Below are 25,143 nucleotides of genomic sequence, written 5' to 3' on the forward strand. Positions count from 1 at the left end.
TGATTTAGTAAAGCATTCTTGGAGCACGTTCAACCAATGTATGAAGAAAAAATTGTTGCTTCCAACAATTATAAATTATAGAAATTAAGAAATTATTTTTTCCGCCGGAATCTGCTTTATATTATAAACCACTTTTTTCGAGTCAATTGTTCAAAGCATATAATGTGAAATTTTACTTGAGTTTTCAATTTTTCAAACAAATTTTTATACAAATTACACAAAGATTTTTTACGCGGTTTCAAATCCACCGTTTGCATGTACGACTTGAAATATTTTCTCCCAAACTTTGTAATTCACGAAAACCGTGGAAAATAACGGGGCATATGGCAAAGAACATGTGTAAATAGAAGTCATGTAAGAAAAACCGAGTGAAATCAGTCAGCGTTAGAAACAAAACCTAGTGTACTTTCTGTGGCTGATGATAAACGTAAAAGTTTATCTTTCCAAATAACCGTTTTTTTTTAAGTTTTTCTTAAATGTCCCGCTTTTTTCGGCTGTGTCCCGCTTTTTTTCGAGAAATGTCCCGCTTTTTTCTGAAAGTATCTGGCAAGCCTAGTTTAACCTAAAACTCTGTGTGTCGTGAGCTCCAGTTTTCATAATTTTCGAGAAAATAAAAAACATTTTCCCGGAAAAGCGGTCGGTGTAAAAAAAATATCGGTGTACATTCCCCAACCTTTCGCTGAGTCAGTTGGCGAAAATGAAAGAAGTAGGTATACATTGGAGGGATCTCAAATTCGATTCGGAAGCAAGGAGAGGAAAGTAGCTACGTGGACAAAAAAAATCTGTACGGAAACCGATAAGGTGGACAAAACTTTGGACCGGAAAGTCATGCGTGCTTACGCCCTGTAGGAAGACTGCCTTAGTTTGGAATGTGAGCAAAAAGTGGAATCCCCTCTCAGCACCGTCCATCGTGCCAAGGTAAGATTGGGCCTTAAGGCATATAAAAAGCTGAAGAAACCGGAAGAAGCAGAAGAAGCGCAGTCAAAATTGGGCTTGTGATATAGCTCAGTTGGCAAGTCTGTTGTCTCCTGAGCCGATGTCCGCGAGTTCGAGCCCAAGAGTAAACATCGAACACTGTTGTACCGGATAAGTTTTTCAATAACGATCCGCCAACAGTAACGTTGATAAAGTCGACTTTATCGCGAAACAACAAAAAAAAAGCGGAGTCAAAAATAAGCTGTTGTGAAAAAAATCGGTGTGCGTTATCATCGATGACGAAACCTCTCGCAAGTTTGATTACAAAACGCTTCCGGGTGACAAGTATTAAACTGTTCGGGATGGCCAAGGTGTTGGGGAGACGGAGACGGAGATAGATATTTCAAGGATAGCCGAATAGCTGTACTCGAAAATCGCTATCAAAAGTTATTCACAAAAGAAGCTGATGAATGAAATTTGGGTACAGTCCTCAATCTCGAATACTGAATTAAAATTAGGCCCACTAAGAGTAAGTTCACTGGTGTTGGGAAAAAGTGGTAGAAATTTTGACACTTGTAGCACATTTTAAAAATTTCACCATGCAAAAATGCTTTCAAGTTCTTCGGGCGCTGTATTTTTTTACAGCACTGTTTCTATTTCAGCCGTATGTGATGGAAATATTGCTATTTTTGCATCACAGCATGCGACGTGTTGTAAAAAAACTTGAAGGCCACAGATTTTGAAAATGTTTTTGCATGGCAAAATTTTCAAAATGTCAAAATTTCTTTCACTTTTTCCCAACACCAGTGAACTTGCAAAATAAACTGACTGATGTGTTTCAATGAAAAAAAAAGAGATTTTTTTTGTGATTTTGAAGAATTTTCAAATTTGGCTCAATATTGCCTACATGTTGGGTTGTAAACTTTGAAATCGAATGCCCGGATTTGGCAAGTTTTTAGACAAAATAGCCTAGATTTGCCCTGCCCGGATAAGTGCGGGAAATATCTGGTAAGTTTAGGTTTGAATCATTTCTAACGTTCTGGTTTTTTTTTTTTGTAAAAATCAAAATGTGTTGCCTGTGATCGAATTGTGGAATATGTATGCATCCAGTTTATTATTCTTGATTTTCAGTTGGGTTCATCATTGGGACAAAATCCTGATTCAAATTTTGGATTTGCATTTGAATCTAAAATAGTTTTTTTTTCATGTTCGAATCTCATTATTGTGGAATTCCTACTTAAAAAAAACATTTAAAACACCAAACCATTTTTAATATTTGGATTTGAAATTCTTACTCTGAAATCTTGTGCAGAGTTGAAAATTAAAAAAGTTTCATAGTGGTGATCCATTTAGATTCACTAGTTGAACTACGAATAAATAATTGAAGAAAGAATACACATAGAAAACCAAAGATTCAAAATTCAAATAAGATATTTCTGGTTAAGGATTCTGTTATAAAGTGTGTTCGTAGTTATTGGGAATTTTTATTTTTATTTAGATTCAAAAATTGATTTCAAACTAGTAATTGAGAAATTTTATCGAGGTTCAGATTCAGAATTCATATTCGGAAATCAAATTCTAAATTGCCCAACAAAACAGGTGAAAACCACTATAAGATCTGAATTGATTTTCAAGATTACGTTCTTTAAAAATTCTAAATTTTCATTTGAATCTTTTTCACAGGATTTTAACTCAATTTAAATTAACTTGTCATTATTATTCAGGTTTGGGAAAATATAGCTGAAAAAATATTTTATTAGGTAGTTTGTTGTTTAACATTATCTTCAAAACTAAAGATCTTAACTAAAAATGTTATAGGGATTTGTCTCTTTTTATTGCATATTTATTTATTAAAACAATGTTAATAGTTATTATTATTATTATTATTAATAGTTTATTATAGAGGATTTTAACTAATACTAGTCCTTCGTCCTCTGAGTGAAAGAAAAAAATACAAATACATACACAAATACACTAAATTACAGTTTTCTTAATAAATTAGCACTTTTCAAAAAATCTAACAATTTTTTTTCATTGCTTGGATTCAAGGCAGAGGAAACGTCGTGACTGATGCCGTTAGTTTTTCTTTCCTGGTCATACATACGACATTCTCCAATCAAATGCTTAACAGTTAAAGGTTCGTTACAGGTGTTGCATATAGATGTTCCAGTTGTCCAAAAGCTTGAATGTTAATAGTTTGGAAAATCTTCTTAATACTATTATCCTCTCCACCAGCTACATGGGCATGGACTTGTTATGCAGTAACATTTCACAGTGTTTTTGAACGAATTTTCAATAGTATTGTTAACGTTTATCGTGTAATCAAGATTCTTATCAGATGTCAAATTTTCTGCACTTGTCAAAGTTAGCAATACCAACAAAAGGGTTAGGATTATCTTATTCCTCATGTTTGTACTCAAGGACTGTAACGTTTAAAAAAATACCGAAAGTATGTAGCAAATTTTCTTTTTCACCCTCCTTTTTATAAACAGACATACCCGTTCAATTATAAATTATAATTCGGTTCTTTCTTTAGTTGGCGTATGTCTGTTTTGCATTTCAAGGAGATTTTAAACGGCTATTTTAAATTAAGTTTTCCATTTGCATTTTAGTTCACAACTTAAAGTTGAAGGCCTTCAAAACTAAAGACTCAGTCGGTTCAAAATGTTCAAAACACTCTCAGCCAATATTGAACTTAATTTCATTTTTGTTTTGATTTCAACAAATATGCTTGTTCTCGGACCCCCGTATCAAGTGGATGCTAAAGCGAAACCCATAACTTTCGGCAGCTGGTGGTGGCCTCAGCAGCGTGTTGTCAATAATCCTTCTGCTGCGATCGTGTTTCCGGTGGCTACGAGTGGGGGAGCAGCAGTTTTACCAGCTTCCTCGATCCAGATCATTATTGGGCCAGCATGTACCACCAGTACGGCTAAACCCGCAACAACGACGACCACAGTAAAACCCTCCACCGTCCAGTCGTTGGGACCGATTGTCTTCCCTAAGAAGTAGAGTCAAGCTGCTTGATCGTGGAAATAAAAGCGCCTTTGGGTATGCAATATCACGGTCCTATAAGTAAGCGTTTGCCCGAACCGTTTTTTTTTTTTTCGAAATAAAATAGTAATAAACGTTTAACACACACCACGTGCTTCTTCAATCTATCTTGATTGGAGATCATTGCTGTTTTTTTTTTTAAATTTATTTGGTCCTTAGAATTTTAACATCTCCCTTGAAAGAGAGGTCTTTGCTGGGCAATCTTGCAACTATTAATTTTCCTTTTTTAAACGTCATCGGCTTAAATCATCCTAAACATTCTCGAAACTATCATCCGATATTATCGGTATGAGAGTTAAAATATTTTATGAAATTTGTAAAATGAACAATAATTATATCAATGCACATTACATTCTTAAATCCACAATCAAAATTGAAAATAATTTTCGAAATAACCTATCAATTTGAGACTTCTATCATACTATCAGAATTCACACAAATATTGAAAATTAGAAATTCCTCTTGTGAATCTCGCCTGTTTTCCCGAACTAAAATTGCTAACGAGTTTCTTTGTGACAACTTAGTAGTAATACGTAAAGGAAAATGTCATCATTATTAATATTAAATAACCGAAATCTAAATTTGTTTATAGAATAGAGAATAATCGTTTTTTTTTATTTCATTGATTTAGCTTTAGTTGTTGTTGTTTGTTTGTTTCTGCATTTTTGTCGTGTTAGCAAGACGGTTGTTGTTCGAATGTTGTTGCATTACAGGAGATGCCTCTTTTTGGAAAGATCATTACATACCTACAAGATTTTTTTTTCGTTTATCAGCTTATCATTGTATTTCCGATCCTCTAGACTCGACAATTCTGGTTTCATTTCTCGTTTGTGTTCTTTTGTTTTGTGCCACTCTCAGCGTGCATCTTTGCGGTATTGTTTCCAAAAAATATATCGAACGGAATAAATAAGAAGTTTCAAAAAATATTTTCGCCAACTTTTGATTTGATTTTTAAAGTTTTCCAAAAGGAAAATAGTCATCACATTTGAAATATTTGAAAGAACAAAGCAAACAAGGAAAAATATTCCGACTTGATCGCACTTTCACAGATTAATCCAACGAAAATGGGGATTAAAGATTTAAAATCGTTACCTACACATGTTCCTGTTGCCCAATCAGTGCTTTTCGTTTCCGTTTTATCCTTTTCTTTTCCTCCTTTATCTTCTTTTCTAGTATCTCAGTAATCAATTTCAATATTCTATCAACATTCGCACACCTGCAGCAATACGATCACACACAAGCGAACATGACAACTGCTTCCCAATTTTTAAGTTTAAAAAAAAGCTAAAATTTACAAAATAAAAAAGGGGACCAAAAATACTAAGCAATTACATATAAGTCCTATCTAAGGGAGGAAAACAGGAAAGGAAAGGAAGGAAGTAAAGAAGCAAACATTCAGAAAAAAATCTTACGATTTCCATCACGCACTCACATTCAAAAGGATGCAAGGATCTCAAAGCATGCGCGTACAACAGGAACCGGCCCTGTTTGCGTTAAGCTTACGGGTTTTTTTTCTTAACCAGCAGAAGAATGATGAAAGTTGAAAATTTAGGAAGGCTTTCAACAGTTCTAACTAATTGGGAAGCAAATCGGGTTTAATTGGGAGGAAAATTGCGTAAATTCACTACAATACACCTAAAATATACATGCAATTTGCTGCTGCTCTCTTGTGGGTTACACTTTTTTTTTAATTTCAATTGAGGGTGGCGCGTAAGCAAGTTCTCTAAATTAAAATAAATAAGAGTTTTAATTATTGTTTGAAAAAAATCTGTCTCTAAAGAGTGAGGGCGACGGGCAAACCTCCTACTAATACACACGGTCACACTTACTCTCTCGTTGTTTCTCTTTCTCGCTTCGGATAGTAAGCTTGCTTTTACAATCAGCTTTCTTTTTTTGTTTATGGTTCATTAACTACTTGCGTTTCTATTTTTGTTGTTTGGCTTTAGGTTATAATTTTTATTTTTCTCGTTTCATTTGTCTGTTTCATATTGATTCAGTATATGTTTTGTTTTAGGTTTTTTTTTCTTGTTTGTTTTAGAATATAAACAGTAACGTTTAGAGAGACTTTATAACGCGGTTTCAAACGGTTGATTCTATTTTTCATCAGTTGTTTTAATATTAACTACGATAGATAGATTATGCAATGAATGGAATCGTAAAAGGTTTCATACGTCTCTGTGAGAAAAGGTTTACTTACGAAAGCATGTTTTTGGGTTATTTTTGTATTTTTCAGTATAAAAAAGAGCTTTTTCAATTTGTTGCTACTAGAAGTAATAAAAATAACAGGGCGGAGAAATAAGTTAAACATGCAATATCTACACTTAGCCTTAGTAAAGTTACAGAAAAGCACTATATTGAACTTTTTTTTAAGTGTACTTTCAGCATTGTCCAAGTCCTTCCCGTGGTTTTCGTAATTTTTAGTCTAGCGAATCTGATTCTGCTCCTGGTATCATTCGTCGGTTTTGACTTTTTGTTCCTTTTCGGTTTCCCTCGCATTCCCTACAATCTTAATACTTAAACAAACATTGGAGTGTCCGTAAATGTTCCGGGTAAGTTCGCTGAATCCTAGTTTAAACTCTACTGGAGAGGAAAACTGTTTGTTGGAGTTGTTTCGATGGTGTTTTGTTTTCTCTTTTAATCAAATGATAATAAATAACTGAAGGAAGGACGACGGCCGCCCGCGTGTGTTTCTCGAATGAACAACACAGGATGACGAGCGTTCGACGATGATGACGGTTTTGTGGTGATGAGACAGCTGCGGCTAGTGGTATGGTTTGCATGTTTGATAGCATCTGAATCTCGGCGCCTGCAGCCGAGATCAGCCAACAAGATCTAACCCAACTAACGACGACGATGGCGATCAGAAGGAGAAGAAATGGTGTTGGTATTGTTTTGCGGGCGCCAGCAAATCACGTCATGTTCACACCCAGGGCACGGCTCGAGTATTCGTACACGACGTAGCTGATCGACACGGCCGGCAGTACCTTGATGAAATTGGGCGTGATGCCCCGATACAGACCTAGGGGGCCCTCGGTTTGCAGTATCCGCTTGAACACGTTGCTCATCGTGGGCGTGGCTGCGATTCCTTCGGCCGGATTCTGCGCCGCAATTGTGACAGCTGGAAATGGGAGAGAGAAAAATAAAATTTAGTAGTTCTAGAGATGTTTCAGAGGCTCGAACCGGTCGGATCGACATCTTCGAATATTAGAGTAAACAAGAGGTTTTTCTATATTCACCAAGTGTACAAATTTCAATCCGCTGTTGGTATCCTGTCTTTCTTTATTCTTCAATTTATGACAGCGACCTCTATTATCTACAATCAGACAACTGTATGAACTTTAAAAATCTGTTCTTGAAATCAGCTGATATGCATTTAGTCTACGGTTGCCAGAATTTTTTCAGCACGTAGCCGGGCCAGGCAAATCCCGGCAATTTTATATAAAAACGTGGCAAAATCCAGCATTTGTCTTTAAAATTGACGACCAAAAATCCGGGCAAATTTGGTCAAAAACCAAAAATTATTCAACAAAAATCAAGGATTTAAATTGAAAAACAAATATTTTTCATCAAAGTTTATCCGTAGATTTTATATCGTATTTAAGGCTCCAAAAAAAATCTTTTTGTATTATTTTCGTAAAAAACTTTCTCAAAAAATTTACAACACAATTTTTTTTGTTTGATTTACCAATAAATCCGGGCAAAATCTGGGCTTTTTCCAATGAAATCCAGGCTCCTGGACCGAGCCGGACTGTTCCCATTTTTTGTATTAAATATCCGGGCAAACCCGGATAAAACCGGGCAATCTGGATATAGTTCCTTTTGGCTCTGAAGGATTTATTTTAAATCTTGATTTGCTGACCTTCGTTCTAGACCAAATCGCATCGATCTAAAGAAGATGCTGTGAATTTAGAATAATTAGCGGGAGAAAGTTTCCCTAAAATGCAACATTGCAAGTAGAGTGTCCTCCTACGCCATCTGACGCATTCTTTTCAGCAACAGCGGATTTAAGCTTATACATCTAAGGTTCTTGAGCGCGCAACTTACCGTGAGCTTGGAGCCGGGTCCGCACCAACGCCAGCGGGTACGAGCACACCTGCCCCAGGGTGCTGGAGGCGCTACCGCACGCCAGCAGCAACCAGAAGCTCGGCTGTTCCGTCTCGTGATGGCTGAGGTACTTCTTCTTCAGCGTCTCGTACACGGCCAGATCGATACCCGCGTAGGGCAGGATCCCGAGCATGTTTGGAATGTAGCCACGGTAGAACGAACGGAGACCCTCGCGGCGGTAGATCTTGGTCGCCGCGTCCATTATACTACTGTATTGTCCGGTTTTCCTTAACGCTAGTCGGGTTTTTAATACTTCTAGTGGGTAGATGGCGGACTGGGACACACCGCCGGCACACGCACCGGCCACGAACCGCTCGTAGATCGTCATCTGGCGTTTGTCGTTGCCGCGGATGAACCGCTTGATGTGCTCGTAGGCGGCAAACTTGATGGCCGATTCGGGCGCGATTTTCAGCACGTTGATAAAGTTCCCGCGCCAGAGACTCCGCACCCCGCCCTCCTTCAGCATGTACTGCAGGCAGTCTGAGATTCGCTGTTTGCTCGCTTGCACCTGGAGGTTTGGAAAAGTTAATGATTAGTAATTGATCTCAATTAAGTATATTTATATGGAAATATTTTGAACTTACCTGTAGGAACACCTTGAGCCTGTCGAGGGGAGCGGTGCAGGTTCTGGAGACGGCACCGGCAAAACCACCGGCCGCCAGATGGCGCCACCACATGCCGCTCTGCATTTCGCTTTGCGTGAAATCATCAGGTACGTTCAGGTCCTCGCCTATGTCCAGGTACTGAAAGTGAACGTGATAATGGAGAAACTGATTGTAGTGAACTTGCTTTTCCGAGGCACTCATTTATTGATTTTTTGTAGAAATATAAATAAATTAAAACGGTGCAGTTTAGCTTTATAAATTTGAAAGTTTTGTGTGATTCTAATCAACATAGGAAAACAACAAAAGTCACCATCAATTACTTTTCCAGCCTACTAAGGTGTGTTCAAAACTGTAATCTATTTCAGTGCATCAGAGAGCTCCAATTTGACTAACCCAGGCAAGGAGGGCGCTAATCTAAAGTAGATCAACCTGTGCGAAGGATTATCTTTATTGCCCTTGAACTGTCTCGTCTGTCACCGGATCATCATGTCTCATTCCACGGCTTCCGCACGACCCAAACCAAACGCTTGATCAACAACGGATAGATAGACCCAATCGTAAACTTAAACACATTCTTATTTGTTCGCAAATTTACGCGCGCGTCAACCAGCCCAACACGCCCCGCGGGAAGAAAGACAACAGAATGTCAGCCAGGGAATGACGCAAACGTCTTGGCAGATTTCACTCTCCTTGTCGCGACTAATCCGGCTTGGGCCGGTTCAAGCTGAGTCGCTGTCGTTGGTGGTTTAAGACAATCCAATAACCAATACCAACAATTAAGTACCGAATGACTGGTGATTATCGATCACACTCGAAGGCATGGAAGTGACTGTCCGGTTGAAACAAACCACATGGTTTGTGACGTCACGACTAACTGGACGCGGCATAGAAGAACGCTTCGAAAGTTGATTACGTTTAGAGCGTTTCGTCGTGTTGATGACGACACATTAAGTTCATGCCAAAGCTGCGTGATCGCTTTCTGCTTTGTATGGGTACAATCGATGATGCTACTGTTGAACATAAGTTGAACATTGAGGTCGTAAGCAGCATGAGAAGCCACTTAGCAACTAGGACTTACTGCTCAGTACTGGTACGAGCTGAATACATAAATCAAACATTTACTCAACTCATCGCGTTGATATGCATATTTGTGTATGAAGAACAGAGAGTGTATTCAGTCGCTGATAGTCGCTTAAAACAGCTCATTGAATCCGTTTGTGGTGATTGTACTGGCACTGCGCAGTACCCCTACTTAAGATCCACTACATATTTGACAAGTTTCGACACCGAGTCGGAAACCTTGAACTGGTTCGAATCGTGATAGGACAAAGATCTATGACCAATGTGGAAGAAATTAGATCAGTGTTGTGAAAATTCGACTTTCTTTGTTACGACGGGATCTCGTTTACATCATCGATGTCTTATGTGATTCTAATTCGCTTTGGACTTGACTATCATTTGAGGGTAGCGTGATAGGTACATAAAATTGCTTTGGTCATCCACCGATCAGACGTAAACAGAATGTTGATCTCCGCATAAGCATCGATTGGAATCCAGATTGTTTCCTTTGGCAGCGTTCGATTCAAAACAAAGATGATCGCCTAGCGTTATCAGCATCCAATGGACACGGTGTCTAGCCAATAACATATTTCAATATGTTTATTTCCACATCCCACAAGGAATAACAAGCTATAGTACAGGGGCTTGCGGACGTCTTCCAAAACAGCCTTATTTTTCCCATCCATTCGGAGGAAGCGTGGCAGGGCGCGTGATCGATTGATTTCGACAAAAAAAAAGTGACGCGCCCTCCGGATCACCTGGTCCATCTGAGGCGTGCTGACACCTACGACGAAATTTCAAGCTGGGGGAAGCTAATCAATTCGACCTCGATCGATGCGGTGCCTTGCGGTATCTAACAAGTTTGTGGTTATCCTGGGAAAAAACTGATAAAAACTGACGAAGAAGGGTGTTAATCGAAACTGGAGACCGATGATCACACGGATGATAAATTGCAACCATCCGATCCGTCCGTATGCTAATTGAAATTTATCGATTTGATTGATAAAAAATTTCGGTTGATGACGATCAATTTACGACGATCGGTGGTCAGATGGCGATGCGAGTGATGATTCATGATTCATTATTCTTTCCCTCAACTCTAAATAAGAAATTTTCTAGAAAGCTCCTCCTTTTGTTGAAAACATCTATGATTTCGAAACTTTAACAACATTCTACATAACAAGGATCGAAATTTTTGGATTAAGCTTGTCTTTTGTATTTTCTTCGGAGTATCGAAAACTAAAACTCCAGCTTGGCACGGTTATTCAATCAAATTTGAGTGATGTTAAATCAGGTAAAAGTGCATGTAAGTGTGAACTTGCTCAACCATCATCCGTGATAGTATTTTTTTTAGATCTTATAGATCTAAAATTCAACGAAAAAAAATATAAAAAGAATTCAGAGAGATGTCAAAAGAGTGAAAAAATAAGGTTTTGTACCATCAAGACGCCTTTCACCGCCCAGACACCATTTACCGCCCAAAATCACCCTTTTGTGTGTATTTTGAAAAAAACTGGGATGTTTTCTCCAAATATAAGACCTGTGTTCTGTGTCGGCATCATTGTTCGACCATTTCACTGAAAAAACATCACTTAATTATGCTAACTATAGCCAGAAATAAAATATTTGGTTTTTCGTTGCTGGTCAAATTATTTAATTCGACGCCTGTTAGCGAACTAAGCATTACTGTACTCCTAGGGCAAAAAGGGTTTTTGTTTACTAGATAGTACCTATTGGACCTAAAATCGACTTGAAACGATAGTTTTATTTTCGTAGAACAGATTTGCATCAAAAAATTTTCGATTTTTTCAATATTTGTTGTTTTTTGAAGCGTTTAGTGATGGGCGGTAATTGGTGTATAAAAAAAATGTGGGTTCCTAATGACCGGCCACGCACAATTTCTTTGTTTTTAACGCATGAATCGCTGAAAGTAACCGGTTACTTGAAATTGTTTGCCGGGAATCATCATTTTGTCAATCAACGCACTTTGTTAAAATTTGTACTAAATTTGCGGAAAAAAATTCACAAAATGTATTCTCTAAAGAGCCAAAATATGGTTTTGACAGCTCGTTGTATGGAAAATACTAAAAAGAACAGTTTCCGTGTTGTTTAGATAGTTTTTCCTTAAGAAAACATTATCGATACCCGAAAAAGTCGAGTGGGCGGTAATAGGGCCAGTTGAACACCCCAAAGTTTAGTTAATTATTTTGAAAAGCGTACATTTTTCGCATTCCACTAAATTTTTTATTTAAAGTAGAGCAGTTTTGGGATGTATTGGAAAAGAAAGCGAATAAAAATCCGCCGTCGTTTTTTATTACACATGTTTGAAGTTGAAAAACCGCTTAACTGGGCGGTGAATGGCGTCTTGATGGTATTTCGATAACATTTTCCATAAACGAATACCAGGGCTATTCATCGCCCAAAACAAACTTCCTTACAAAGTTTTCGAACAGATTTTTGCAAATGGCGGATTTCAAACAGAATATTATTTTGAATTTAAACCTTATCAACTATATCTCATAATTAGAAGAAAATCAAAATGTACCTTCATCTGAATCAGCCTGGAGATAATGTTGAAAAGGCTGACTATGCAACGCTAAATCAGTCATGCATTTTTTTCGTTTCGAATACTGAGAATAAGAAAAATGTCCATATAGCACTACTTTTAACACCAAAATGTTCATAACGGACACTTTTAAAGATTAAATGGCAACAAAATATCATCATTTTGTACATAAATTCGTCATCTTTCGTGGCAGCAAAATATCATCATTTTATACATAAATTCGTCATCTTTTAAGATCAATTATTTGATTTCTTGTACGTTTACCCTTTCGGGATAAATAATCAATTGAAGATTATGAGTCATGAAATTGAGTCCTCAAAATAAAATTTGGTTGAGATCTGAAGAAATATGAACAAGTTTAACCAGCCTAAGCACCAGTATACTGACAAAATTTTGACATTAGAGGAGGAGTCATAGTCTTAAATTGAATATTCCCTACGAACGGGTAAGTATATAAGATACATAAAAATTCATCTTAAAAGGGGACGAATTGATGCACAAAATGGCGATATGGTGGTGCCATTTTAGCTAAAAAAGTGTCCGTTATTAACGTTTTTGTGTCAAAACTAGTGCTGTACGGAAAATTTGTTTATTCACAGCATAACACAAGTTAATCAAATTCACATTTTCCTGAGGTACATAGAATTATAAAGAGCTGATTTTTACTTATTTGGAGGGTGCTGAATCCAAATATGCGATAAATTTCTATCTGCAGCCCTCGATTTTCAGATTCTTGACTTATTTTTTTGGAAATAGTCTATAATTCATTTCATAATTACACGCACATTTTTTGGTAAAACTGTAAAATATTAAAAAAAAAAACTTTATTCAAGACCGCGAACGATTTCGGCATCCGAGAAAAAGTTGTTTATTTTTTCCAGTTTTGTAAAATACGAGAGTTTTAACGAAACTTTTTGAGAAAATTTTAACCAGAAGAAATCTGAGATATTTTCTACAGCGTAATTAAAAATGTTTTACTATCTTCAGCAAAGTTGTTAAATAGTTTTAAAATGATAGAAATGTCAAGAACGATGTCAGAAGTTTTTTTTTATCAAATTTTTTAAATGATGTGGAATTTTATTTTTTAGTGCAATGCATTTCTACAACTAGCAATTTTTCAAAAAATTGAATCATTGTTTGAATGAAGGATAATACATAGATTTACAATCAGTTTTTGTTTTGAATGTAGCTTCGCTATTTCATCTGTGATCAAAGATTAATTTAACTCAAAACTGATAAATTTCAAAACTTTCAAAGTGCCTTTCAAATCACATAAATTGAAGGTTTCACTTAGACAAAATCTGACAAAAATCACCCTCTTCGATTTCTTTGAAAATCCCGAATAAAGTTTAAAATATTTTATTGGAAACTTTTATGAATTCTTCAAAAATTTTAACATTTGAAAGAGCGAAAGAAAAACTGTAGAAATAGAGTATTGTATCCCATTTTGTATACCAGATTTTTCAAATTTTCGATCTAAATAACTAACCTTTGTGAAATGTAGAGTGTATGCGAGTTAGTTGCATGCAAGCTTTTGTTCAATTTGCTCCGTTTAATTTAAGATTCGGGTTATTTTTTAGTATGATGTTTCTACTCCAAGTGACAAAAGAAGGATTCCAAATACGAAACCAAAAAAGAACTGTCTCAATTTGGATCCAAATCTAGTTTTGAAACAATCCTAAAACCAGTACTAAACAAATGAAGTTGAAGCTGGTGGTTTAGTAAACTACAGTGCTTTTGCTTTGGTGGGAATTTGGGTCTAGATCGGAAAATAATAAAAAGGTAAAATTTACCGAGATAAAACAGGTAACTACTTGTGAACTCCAAAAAGGTAATATTTACCTCGTCGAGGTGAAACTCTCGTCACAACGAGTTTAAATTTACTTGAATCGAGCTGACAAAGAAGGAAGAATTCACCTAGAAAAAGGAGAATCTAAAAAAGGTAAAGACTTCGTAGCAAGGAGAAGTTTACCTAAATTAAGCAGAATGAAAAAGTTACAATTCACCAAGAAGAAAAAATAAAACCAAAAAAGGTTTCTACCTCTCCGAGGTAAAATTTACCTTGTGGCGAGGAGAAGCTTACCTCTTAGCGAGGTTAAGTTGACCTGGATTGAGTTAAACAAATCTGTACAATTCACCTAGAAAAAAGGTAACTGTTTTCTGAAATCATTTGTGGGTGAGCTGATATTTCATTCACGAACAAGTTTGCATTCGTGCGCAAAATGTGAAATAGAAACAGAACGGTGTAGCTTAAATTTCAGAATTTAGCCAGAATTCACAGAAAACTGCTGCAAGTTTTTGTATTTTTTCGAAATATAACTTTTTGTTTACATTTTGTTTTATACGACATAATAAAAGCTCATGTGAGATTTAGTTGTGCTAGTTCTCATAAACTTTGCTTCCATTACAGATGGGTCCAATGAACTTCGAAGTGTTTCCCAAATTATTCTGGAGCAACCACAGAGAATTAAAACTATTCCCCAGCTGGCCGGATGAGTCAAACGGAGAAATAATGTGCTAACTAATTCAGAAGGATTCAGCGGATTTGGGTCTTTTTGATTAATATTTGGTGAAAAGCCAGAACAGCTTACATTTACCTTTATAGTCAGTAAATGAGAAACCGGTCGAATGTACCCAAAAAGGTAAAATTTACCTCGAAAGAAGGGTGGAAAAAAATTACCCCTGCTTCTCGGTAAATTCCACCTTTTTTTTCTTTCCGTGTAGTAAAATGTGTACTGTAAATCAAAATAACATTCAATTTAAAAACTACCGTCCGATGGCAGTGCAACACTGCTCGAATAAACAAACAGTTTGACAGCAACTAGTGGTGCACCAGTGCAACACTCGGCATAAAGAAATACGGTATTATTTAGCACTGCAACTGGGTGTAGCGATCAGAACAATCCAACCATATCTATAGCTGAATTGAGGCTTTGCCGATTTTGCCATTTTTGTTACATTCGATCCAAATCAGGGTGGCCAGCGAGCTTCCATTTCCAAATTCCCGGTTTTCTCGAACGAGATTTTTTTTTATTCTCCCAGTTTTAAAAAACATAAATAAATATGGTAATCCGGGTTTTTTTACTTAAATAATATTTTTGATAACGTTGAACGTAAAAGTGTGAGAGGATTTGAAATTTTTAGTTAATCAAACTTCAAATTCAAAGGTTATTCAAATGTTTGATGACGATGATGTTTGTTTGTTGGGATTCCTAACGAGCCTAAAGTAAACAAAGAGACGAAATGTCACGATTGGAATTTTGTATTTTCTGTCAGTGTCATTCCAATCGAGCAGAACCAAACTATCTTAAAGGCAGCCCTACATCAGGGTTGCAAGCTCATTATCAGATGGCGCATCTTTATTTACTATAGTCTCTTTAGAGATTCCTATAGAAATTTAGACCCTTAGGATTACAGGGATGAAAAAAAATATTAATTTTAAGTATTTATACCAAACGATCTTCATATCTCAATCTATATCTGGTGCAAAACTCTACATTTTATTTATTATCTTATCAACACCTTTCTGATTGCATTATAAAGATGATGTTCCAATTGAAAAATAGTTTATCTTTTTTTTTTTTTTGGTTTCGATTATAGTCATTTTACCATCTTCATGGCGACATTATGTCACCGTTGCAGTTGGGGGAAGTTATTAAAAAACTTATCCGGTTAAACTGTGTTAAATACTTAGTTTACTCTTGGGCTCGAACTCGTGGACATCGGCTTAGAAGGCAACTAGCTTACCAACACAGCTAAATCACAAGCATTCAACCGCGTACTGAATTTGACTATTGAGCTCTGGTTTCTGAAATTTAAAATATACCCTCAGAGAACAGACGTACAAACTATAACAAAAAAACTTCAGAAAAGAGTGTAAAATTTCGATTGCTATCACCAAAAAAATACGTTAAAAATTGACTTGAAACAGTGCCATCTATTGCGCCGTTCAAAAGTTACAAATCAACCCAGTTTTCAAAAAGACTTAATCGTATATGAAATCACAAATAATCAATCCAATGTCTCAGTAAAATGGACGGCTTCAATTTATTGCATGATAAATGCAATCAGAGTTACTTTTAACTGGGCGAAACAGCTTTGGTATAAGTTTGAACAGTAATTGAAGTTAGAAAACGCATCGCCTATGTCCACTCAAATTTAGAAACATTCTTGACGATCAGTATCACCCAGCAGTACTGATTCTAGGCATTTTAAAGCAGGTTACGTGCACCCCAGTAAGAGATGTACTAGCTGCGATGGACATTGATTACATGTTCGAAATATACCTTCTTCTAAAAGCTATTGTTTCATATTTCACTATATATTTTCTGTTCTCTTCAAAAAGTGGCTATCTAGACCTAAAAAAACAATTGTAAACATACAAAACGAATTAGGTTCTTTAAAGCCTCAAGGTATGAGCCGTTTCAAAGAAAGAAATTACAAAAAAAGCAGGTTACTTTCACATTTCACTTTATCATCCCACTGTTATAAACTTTGTATTTCTAACAAATTTGAATGAAAAAGGTAATATTTTTTATGTCATTTTCATTATTATGCAACACGTGACGAACGTGTTACCAATTCTCGACAACGATTTTCTTGAAGTGTGTCAAGTAGCTCATATGACCTATTGAAAACTAACTGAAACTTAGTAAATTTTTCTCAGCTTTGTTTTGACAGTTCTTTTTGGTGTGTTTGGAGACATCTGGTGGCCAAGCCAAAAAAAATTGGTTCAAAAAGGGTGTTGGAATTTTTAAACAAGTTTCGTGGGCTAGCTTGTACGTCTGTTAAATCAACGGTGAATTCCGGGTGAATTAAGGATCTATAAATCAAAACTTAACTTGAAGTTTGGATTTATGATTCGAATTTATTTTTATTTCTAATGCTTAGCCAGTTGATTGCTAATGATAGGTATTCTAATTTTTTTCTTCAATGTTGATAGCTGAATCCTATTCTTCCTACGTATTCAGAAATTTTCTATTCTCGTTGTGAATACTAAGTAAGGTTTTTAATTTTATAATTTTAAATTATTTTAGAACCTGATTTTTTTTTAGCTTGATTCTGGACTTGGCATGTTAATATTAATTCTGTGTTTTTTTAACATTTTTTATTCAATATATGTATAATTTGATAACCACTGAAAGCGAAGAATTTAAAAAAGAATCACACAAAAATTTGTTATCTTGTTATGCCTCTCGTGCATTTTATTAACCATCTAAGATGGTGACCATTCATTTTCAATTTATCTGTTTTCTCGCATTTTTCCCTCATGATCTTATGAATTCCCGACTCTCAAAGGTAAAAAATTGAACTTAATTTTCCAAAAACTATTTTCTTAACCATATGAGAGATAAGTTTCTCGCACTTTTGCCGCTTGATAATAATTAGATTTTTCATTTTTGGACAACTTTTTTTTGATAGTTTTTGAAAAATGTGATTTAATTATTTTTTTTTTTTTCAATTCAAAACAGTCTAAAAAAAGTAAATTCACAAAAAAAAAATCTCAAAATATTTTTGAGCTGGAACATAGTGCAATGAGAGATAAATGGTTCATATAACGTCTCTGTGATAAAATGCATATACACATAACACGCGTTTAAGCATAAGAAAGATGTAAAATCTTATTTATAAATAACAAAAATAAAAAATGAATGAAATCCCGATTTCTTCAAGAATTTTCCGACTTTTTCCAAAATATTCTCCATGGAATTTAGATGCCGAATTTATACCGCTTTTGAGCAAAGAAAAAAAATTGAATTCAATAGGTTCATTTAGGGGAAAAATTATTCATAGAGAATTTTCCCGGTTTTGATTCAAAATTCCAGGGTTTTCCCCGGTTTTCCCGGTCCCATTTTCGATTTCCGGTTTTGCCGGTTCTCTGACCACCCTGCTAAATGCAAAAAAGCTGCATAATAGAAACAAATTGTTTGTTTTCAAGGTGCTTTCCATACGATTTTCTGTTAAAATAAGGAAAATCCGCAATATAACTTAACGAAAATTGACCCTTAATCGAACGAAAACTACTAATCCCAATATTTCTTCAGACTGTAGGTTCAACCACTTGACAACTGACTTTTTCGAAGAAGTTAGAAATGGACAGAGTTACTTGAAAATTTTAAGTTCGACTGACAATCTTTGGCCCTTCTATAAGATAGATCTGTCTCAATACAAGATGTATACTGCCGCTGCCGGCAAGTCTGTCCCATATGCAAAAACAACGAACCGAGAAAAACGGCTTTAAAGATTTTTAGAAACTTTCGTGGATTTCTCGGTTGAAACTTTACCTTTTCTACTTCTTTCTTCACAGATATTAAGATAATTGTTGTAGAATTTCGTCCAATGTGTTTTTGATTTGGAAGTTGTTGATGCGGAGGAGAAAATAATGATGGGACAGCCTTGCGAGTATATTTCGCATGCGGATTAAATATACCCGCAAAGCTGTCCCATATTTGGCTTTTCTTTTGTCAGTTGATCATTTGATTCTCTCTATCTGCGCTGTATTATTCACTTTACTTGTTGTTTACTGATAAAAATAAGTTTAAAATGATGTTTATGACATGTTTAGATAGTCAATGATAAACAAAGTTTATTGTAAGAATTGAGTGGGTCTAATATAAAACGAATAACAACGTTCCATGAATAAAACAACCTGTACCATCATATTTTGTAAAGTTTTTCGGTCGATTATCTTTTTAGAATGACTTTAAATACCTTCAAATTAAATTAATGCTGAATCAGAAACAGCAAAGTATCTTGGCTACAAATATTTGATGAGAAAAATCAATTCAATATGACATAATCGTGTGCTACCAGGTACGCGTATTTTTGTTCATAGATTTTATGAAAGTCCAAGCAGCAAGTAACAGCATGACAAAAACCTAAAATATATGACTTTGTAGCTGACTATTTTCCATGTTTTACAAAGAACAATTCAATAAGCTTCACGCGAAATTTAAAAAAAAACAGTTTGAGGAATTTACTCATTAGGCTAAACTTAGCTTGTAAAAATTATGGAGATTGTTATTTTATCTTTACTGTACTATTTAATCTAGTCTAACTTTCGCAATTTCAATGAATGCTTATTTTGTCGCACACATTGTATGAATATTTGTAAAATTAACGTAAATTAGAGGAGCAATTTTGAAGCATTCTGTATAAATAGACATATGGGACAGCTTTGCGGGTATATTTCATATGGGACAGACATGACTTGGTATTTTTTTCATATATGTTGAGAACAAAGTTATGAAAGTTTTTAGTCTAAAATGAAGAACTAACTGTATTTGAACGATTTTTGAGATAAACTGAAAAATGACGAAAATGCATATGGGACAGTCTTGCGAATAGCGGCAGTATAAGTCGTTGACAACAAGAAAACTCAACCGGAATTTCGACTTTTTGCCGCCTCACATAGCCAAAATGTCGGATTAAGTACGGTTTCCAGTGCCACAGAAATGTGAAAACGCATGTAAAAAAATAAGCCTCAACGCTTCCGGTGATATCTACCATTTCCAATCCTACCGGTAGATAACAACATAAAAAGCCCGGGTTGTGGTCTTAGTTGAATTAATCCAAAAATTGAGAAAAACAACCGCGAGACAAGAAAAAGGACCGCAACCGAGCAGCAACAGCAATCGCGCGAGCGAACTTTCCTTCCCCGGATTGACCTCCGCAGGAACATTACCAGTCCCACAACAAGCAACGAAAAACGGGGGCACCTCCAGAGGGAAAAAATCGCTCCATTCACACTTATCAGTCAGGAGTGTGTACTGTACATGAAAGAGGATCCTTCCATGGACCGGGTCAGTAGGTAGCGCTACAAGTCAACAAACAACAACAACGGTTGCTGTTACTAACCGAGTGGGACCAAGTTGAAGTGAAAGGTGAAAAGCCCTCGTTTGACCGTGATCCAATCGCCAATGTGAGTGCGATTGGTCAGTTGAATCGTCTTCAATCGAATGTGTGTATGTTACAGTGATTTTTTTTTATTAATTAAGGCTACCGACCACCATCAGTAAGGGGGTGTGTCGGCTGCATTTTTTTTTAATCTCTTCTTTGTTTGCTGAGTTTCGACAACGAGAGTTGCGTGATTTATACCCAATGCTGGTGAGTGAGTTGTGGTTTGTTAACCACCTACTGATGGTTGGTATTCACCATACACATCATTACAGTGGTTTGATTTTCTTTTCCCTCCTACCGGGTGTGCTCTATTTTGGGATCAGCTGCGAGAAACCCGGTGCATGTGGTGTTGGCACAACAACCACGTCTCAGTACACTTCTCTGTGATGTAACGCTAAAATTTGAATGTTATAAAACGACATGCTTCATGTTACAGGGTGGCCGGCCTATGAACTTTTCCGAAGTTTCGTATGTATGATATCCTTAAAAGATGAGGTGGGCAGTATTCTAACCTTCAACACAACTTCCACGTAGAAATCACTATCAAGGGTATCCATTGTAGGGTAGAATTTCAGCTTCGCATGGAACGTTTATTTGGGACGGACCGCCTCTTTTTGCTTTCTGCTGTTATGTCGACAGGTAATCAATAAATTCTGCAACGACGGCAGGAACTATTCCACCGATTCACTGATTTACAGTGGCACTAGAACGGGATTGATGGTGGGACATGATGGCCACCAACCAGAACGTCCCACCGGAGCCATGTTATGTAGTATGGCGAGAAACGTTTCGGCACACAGCCAAAACAACCTTTTAGGTCCCAGCCAATTCACCACTCTCCTACACACTGGTACCAGTACTACTAAATTGGCAGCCACAAACAAACGCCAACGAAAAACGACCGAGATATCTCGTGCAAGCCTCAACCCGAAAAGAGGACGGACGGATCGGAGTGCGATTTCGAGCACCGAAAAGAGAACCACTTCCAAGGGAAGCCACCGAATAACTGTGGTAGTCTGGCTGCCAGGCTGGCTTTTCCTGATCCGAAAATCGTCCCAGAGAGAGGCTTCGACACCGATACACCTCTAGCTCTCTAGCTAGCTTGAGCTACGGCAACAGCTGTAGGTATGGGAAAGCATTTGCTGTTTTTCCATTTTCCACCATTCATCCCCCTCAACTTGCAACGAAACGCATAGCATTATGATTCGATGCAACGAGAAAAGTTTTGCACGTGCCACAACAAAACTCAAGGCAAAACGACAAGAATCGCGCCAAATGCGAATCATGGGGTCCGGAGATCGGATACCTATACCTTCTTGTATGTTCATAGTAGTTCTAGGGAGTATGGGTAGGTGGCACGCTGCTGCTGGCACTTGTCGGTGCAATTAACATTTCTCATCTAGTCGTTTTTTCTCTGGTTTTGTTGTTGTCGTATAGTGGGATCCCGGGGATCAACTGTATAGGGAAAGGTTATTTTTTTTATTGTGCCACTTGGACGAACAAAATTGTTCCATAAAGTTGGCTTCAATCGAATTTTCCTGGGCGCCCGGGAAATATAACCTGATTACCTGGAATGGCATTTTGAACTAAAATGAAGAATTATATAGTCGAAAGTGACGCACAAGTTTAGAAGAACATTGGTACAAGTTCTCGTTTTAAAAAAACTAGTTCTGTAACTAGGTAGTCCTTTTTCGTCGGTTTCAAGATCACTGTGCCAAAACACAGTACCAAAAACAGTAAAAAAGAAAACGAACCCCAACTAAATCTAAATCTCTTCCTGATCATCAACGTCATCGTCACTAACCGACGAATATCGTACCCCCGAAAAAAATGTCACCAATGTGAAGGTCAATAGAGCGGGTTCCCAAATTAGAACGCGTCGTTCTCGTACTATTTAATGAGTTTGGCGTCAGTTGTCTACCGTTCGTTGATTTGGTTGTTAGTGGTTAGGGCTAATTAAACGAATGGTTTAACGTGTTCTCGCTCGTTTTATCCCGGTAGTATAGTTCCCATCCCGATCCATCATTCGAAGGATTGTTCTACTGGATTGTTGGGCCGACAGGTGCTATTTTGTGTCTTTCGATGCAGTCAGTATCCCATCAACAGTGAGATTAGATTGCTTCAAGAAATTGGTAGAGAACCAATCTTTTTTGGTTTAACATGTTCTTTTTAAACTTTAACGAAACCAATAGGACTAAAAAGATAACAGTTTTTGAGAGAAAATTTAAATTGTCTTGTAAAAATACAAGGAATAACAAGCCTTTGAAGAGATAATCCAAAAGCTTTTAAACGAGAGTTTACAAAAAGTAATTTATGTATTATTTACAATAAGAAACCAGTTCATCCGGAATATTCAATTTTACCAATACAATATTTAGTCCAGAAAGTCTGAAAAATGTCTTATGAGGAACAATAAGACTTTTCATTTCTTCCAGAAGTAGAACTTATCTAACTTTTTGCGGGATCAACTATCCTTAAAATGATTAATCTGTTTCTAGAATTGTTACTCGGTAATAGCACAGAGAACAGACGTACAAGCTTAAACAAAATATTAAAAGTGTTTAAAATTTGTAATGCTGACATCCAAAAAATACGTTGAAAATTGACTTTAAACAGTGCCATCTATTGCGCCGTTCAAAAGTTACACATCAAATATAAATTATCAAGCGCCCAGTTTTTGGAAAGGCGAAATCGTATAAAACTCATTTAAATTAAACTAATTAAACTAGATAAATGCACTAAGAGTAACTTTTGACTGGACAGAATTTCACTTCCTTCAATTTATACGATTTTTGCTCTTTTCGATGAGAGAAACAACTTTTTTTTAATTTACATAACGTTTCGAGTTACTTTTCTTCACCCATCATCAGATGTTCCCAAGAGTAACCCAAAACGTTACGTAAATTTAAAAAAAAAAGTTGTTTCACTCACCGAAAGAAGTCGATAAGTAAAAACCGTATAAAAAGTACCAGTGATAAACTTCTATTCATTCCTTTATTTTTGCACTACTGAGACAGTCGAAATAACTAACAATTTTACAGAAAGTTTTCGCACTTCTTGAACGGTTATCGTCAGAGGATGAATCGGCTATATCCAGTCAATTAGGAACATTCTCTACAATCAGTCTTACCCATGAGAACTGATTCTAGACATCTCAAAGCGGGTTACTTGAAAGTATCACTTTTGCATCCTACTGTCCAAAATTTAGCACATTTGCTTGAAGGAATTAACGATTGAATTTTAACATATTTTTCCGTTTTACAACCGGACGAAAGCGTTACAAAACTTCAACAGCAGTTTCCTTGAAACATGCCAAACAGTTCATACGACGTGTTCAGGGCTTGTGATATAGCTCAGTTGGCAAGTCTGTTGTTTCCTGAGCCGATGTCCGCGAGTTCGAGTCCAAGAGTAAACATCGAACACAGTTGTACCGGATAAGTTTTTCAATAACGATCCGCCAACTGTAACGTTGATAAAGTCGCGAATGCCATAAAGATGGTAAAACGACTATAATCGAAACAAAAAAAAAATACACGACGTGTTCAAAATTGACAAAAATATTGTTTTTTTTTTTCTTAGTTTGGTTTTGACAGTTCTCTTTGATGTATTTGGAGACATCTGGTGACCCATCCAAAAACAAAAATTGGTTCAAAACGATCGTTGGAAATTTTACACAAGTTTCGTGGGCTAGCTTGTACGTCTGTTCTCTGTGATAATAGTCATTCTACTGGAATAAATTTTCAACAATAGTAGCAAGAGTGACATCAAGTTCGAAACGTTCGGTTACGTCGAGCCTGGCAGTGTTCACATAATTCTGTGTATCTTATTTGGATTGTTGCAAACAAGTCGACGCAATTTACACGGACATCATGCACTGCGGCATTTGACTCAGTTAATATTTTAAAGTTAAAACCAGTCCCAAGCTTATCTGAGAGATTATGCGCCTTGATCAGAGGCTACTTAACTAATCGTCGTCTTGCTGTTAATATTGGATCCTCTGAATCTCTAGATATCATTAAAAATGAAATTTAAAAAAATTAAATTTAAAAATAATTCGCGAAAATTTTCAATTTTTCAATAAATATAATTGTAATAGTGACATCGCAAACACATGGAATTGATTGGAAATATGCCTGGAAAAATACTTAACATTGTAAATCCATCAACATAGCGTCATTTTGTGCCCTACGATTTTGCAACCAACATGGCGTTAGTCAATTCAATGTTTATTAGCTTAATTATGATCAGAATAATGACTAATTGGTTTTATAACGGTTTTATGAATGCTATATAAATAGCTAAAATATGACATTTCTCTCGCAATCTAATGAATTACACACGTAGGATGAGTTTTTCATTTGTGAGTTGTTAATCATTAGTGCAGTAAAGGAGAAAAGACTATTTAAATTGAATAAACAAGGGATTGGTTGTGAATGCTATCAAGAGTTGAAGCCGAATTGCGTTGTTTGACGCCATCTTGAAATTTTGGATAACAACTTTCGCTTAACTATAAAATGCTATTAATCACTGAAAATCGCATGAAAGCCCCACAATATGGATGTTGGGAAAAAGAGCTAAATAGAAGAAGTCGAATTTCGCTATCTGACGCCATCTTGAAATCCAAGATGGTAACTTTTGATAAACTTTAAAATGCTGTAAATGAAGGAAAATAACATGAAACCACCACATTATGGATATTGCGTGAAAGGGCTAAACGAGTAGAAGTCCAATTTCGCTATCTGACACCACCCAAGATGGTGACTTCCACCGATTCTTAAGCTCATTGAAATTCATGCAATTTTCAGTGATTTACTGCATTTTCAAGTTAAGCGGAAACCACCATCTTGAATTTTAAGATGGCTTCAGAAAGCAAAATTCGACTACTACTAGTTTAGCCCTTTCACCTAATACCCATATTGTGGGAGTTTTATACAATTTTCAGTG

General features: G+C 36.3%; 1 protein-coding gene across 7 annotated transcripts in view; it reads right to left on the minus strand.

The window, feature by feature from the left end:
- Positions 1 to 4,547: 4,547 nt before the first annotated feature.
- The window catches only part of LOC129757814 (calcium-binding mitochondrial carrier protein SCaMC-2), an 82,936-nt gene continuing 62,340 nt past the window's right edge, over positions 4,548 to 25,143 (minus strand). For 6 of the 7 annotated variants that reach the window (XM_055755130.1, XM_055755129.1, XM_055755131.1 and 3 more), the window contains 3 exons: positions 8,655 to 8,813; positions 8,011 to 8,578; positions 4,548 to 7,084 (listed from right to left, as the gene is read on the minus strand). In XM_055755130.1, coding sequence (XP_055611105.1) covers positions 6,876 to 7,084; positions 8,011 to 8,578; positions 8,655 to 8,813 — 936 coding nt within the window. In that variant the 3' untranslated portion in view covers positions 4,548 to 6,875. Of the gene's footprint in view, positions 7,085 to 8,010; positions 8,579 to 8,654; positions 8,814 to 20,711; positions 21,174 to 25,143 lie in introns of those variants that run through there. The other variant, XM_055755135.1, reaches the window with a different exon arrangement.

This window comes from Uranotaenia lowii, chromosome 3 (genome assembly GCF_029784155.1).
Source record: "Uranotaenia lowii strain MFRU-FL chromosome 3, ASM2978415v1, whole genome shotgun sequence".
NCBI classification, from domain to species: Eukaryota; Metazoa; Arthropoda; class Insecta; order Diptera; family Culicidae; genus Uranotaenia; species Uranotaenia lowii.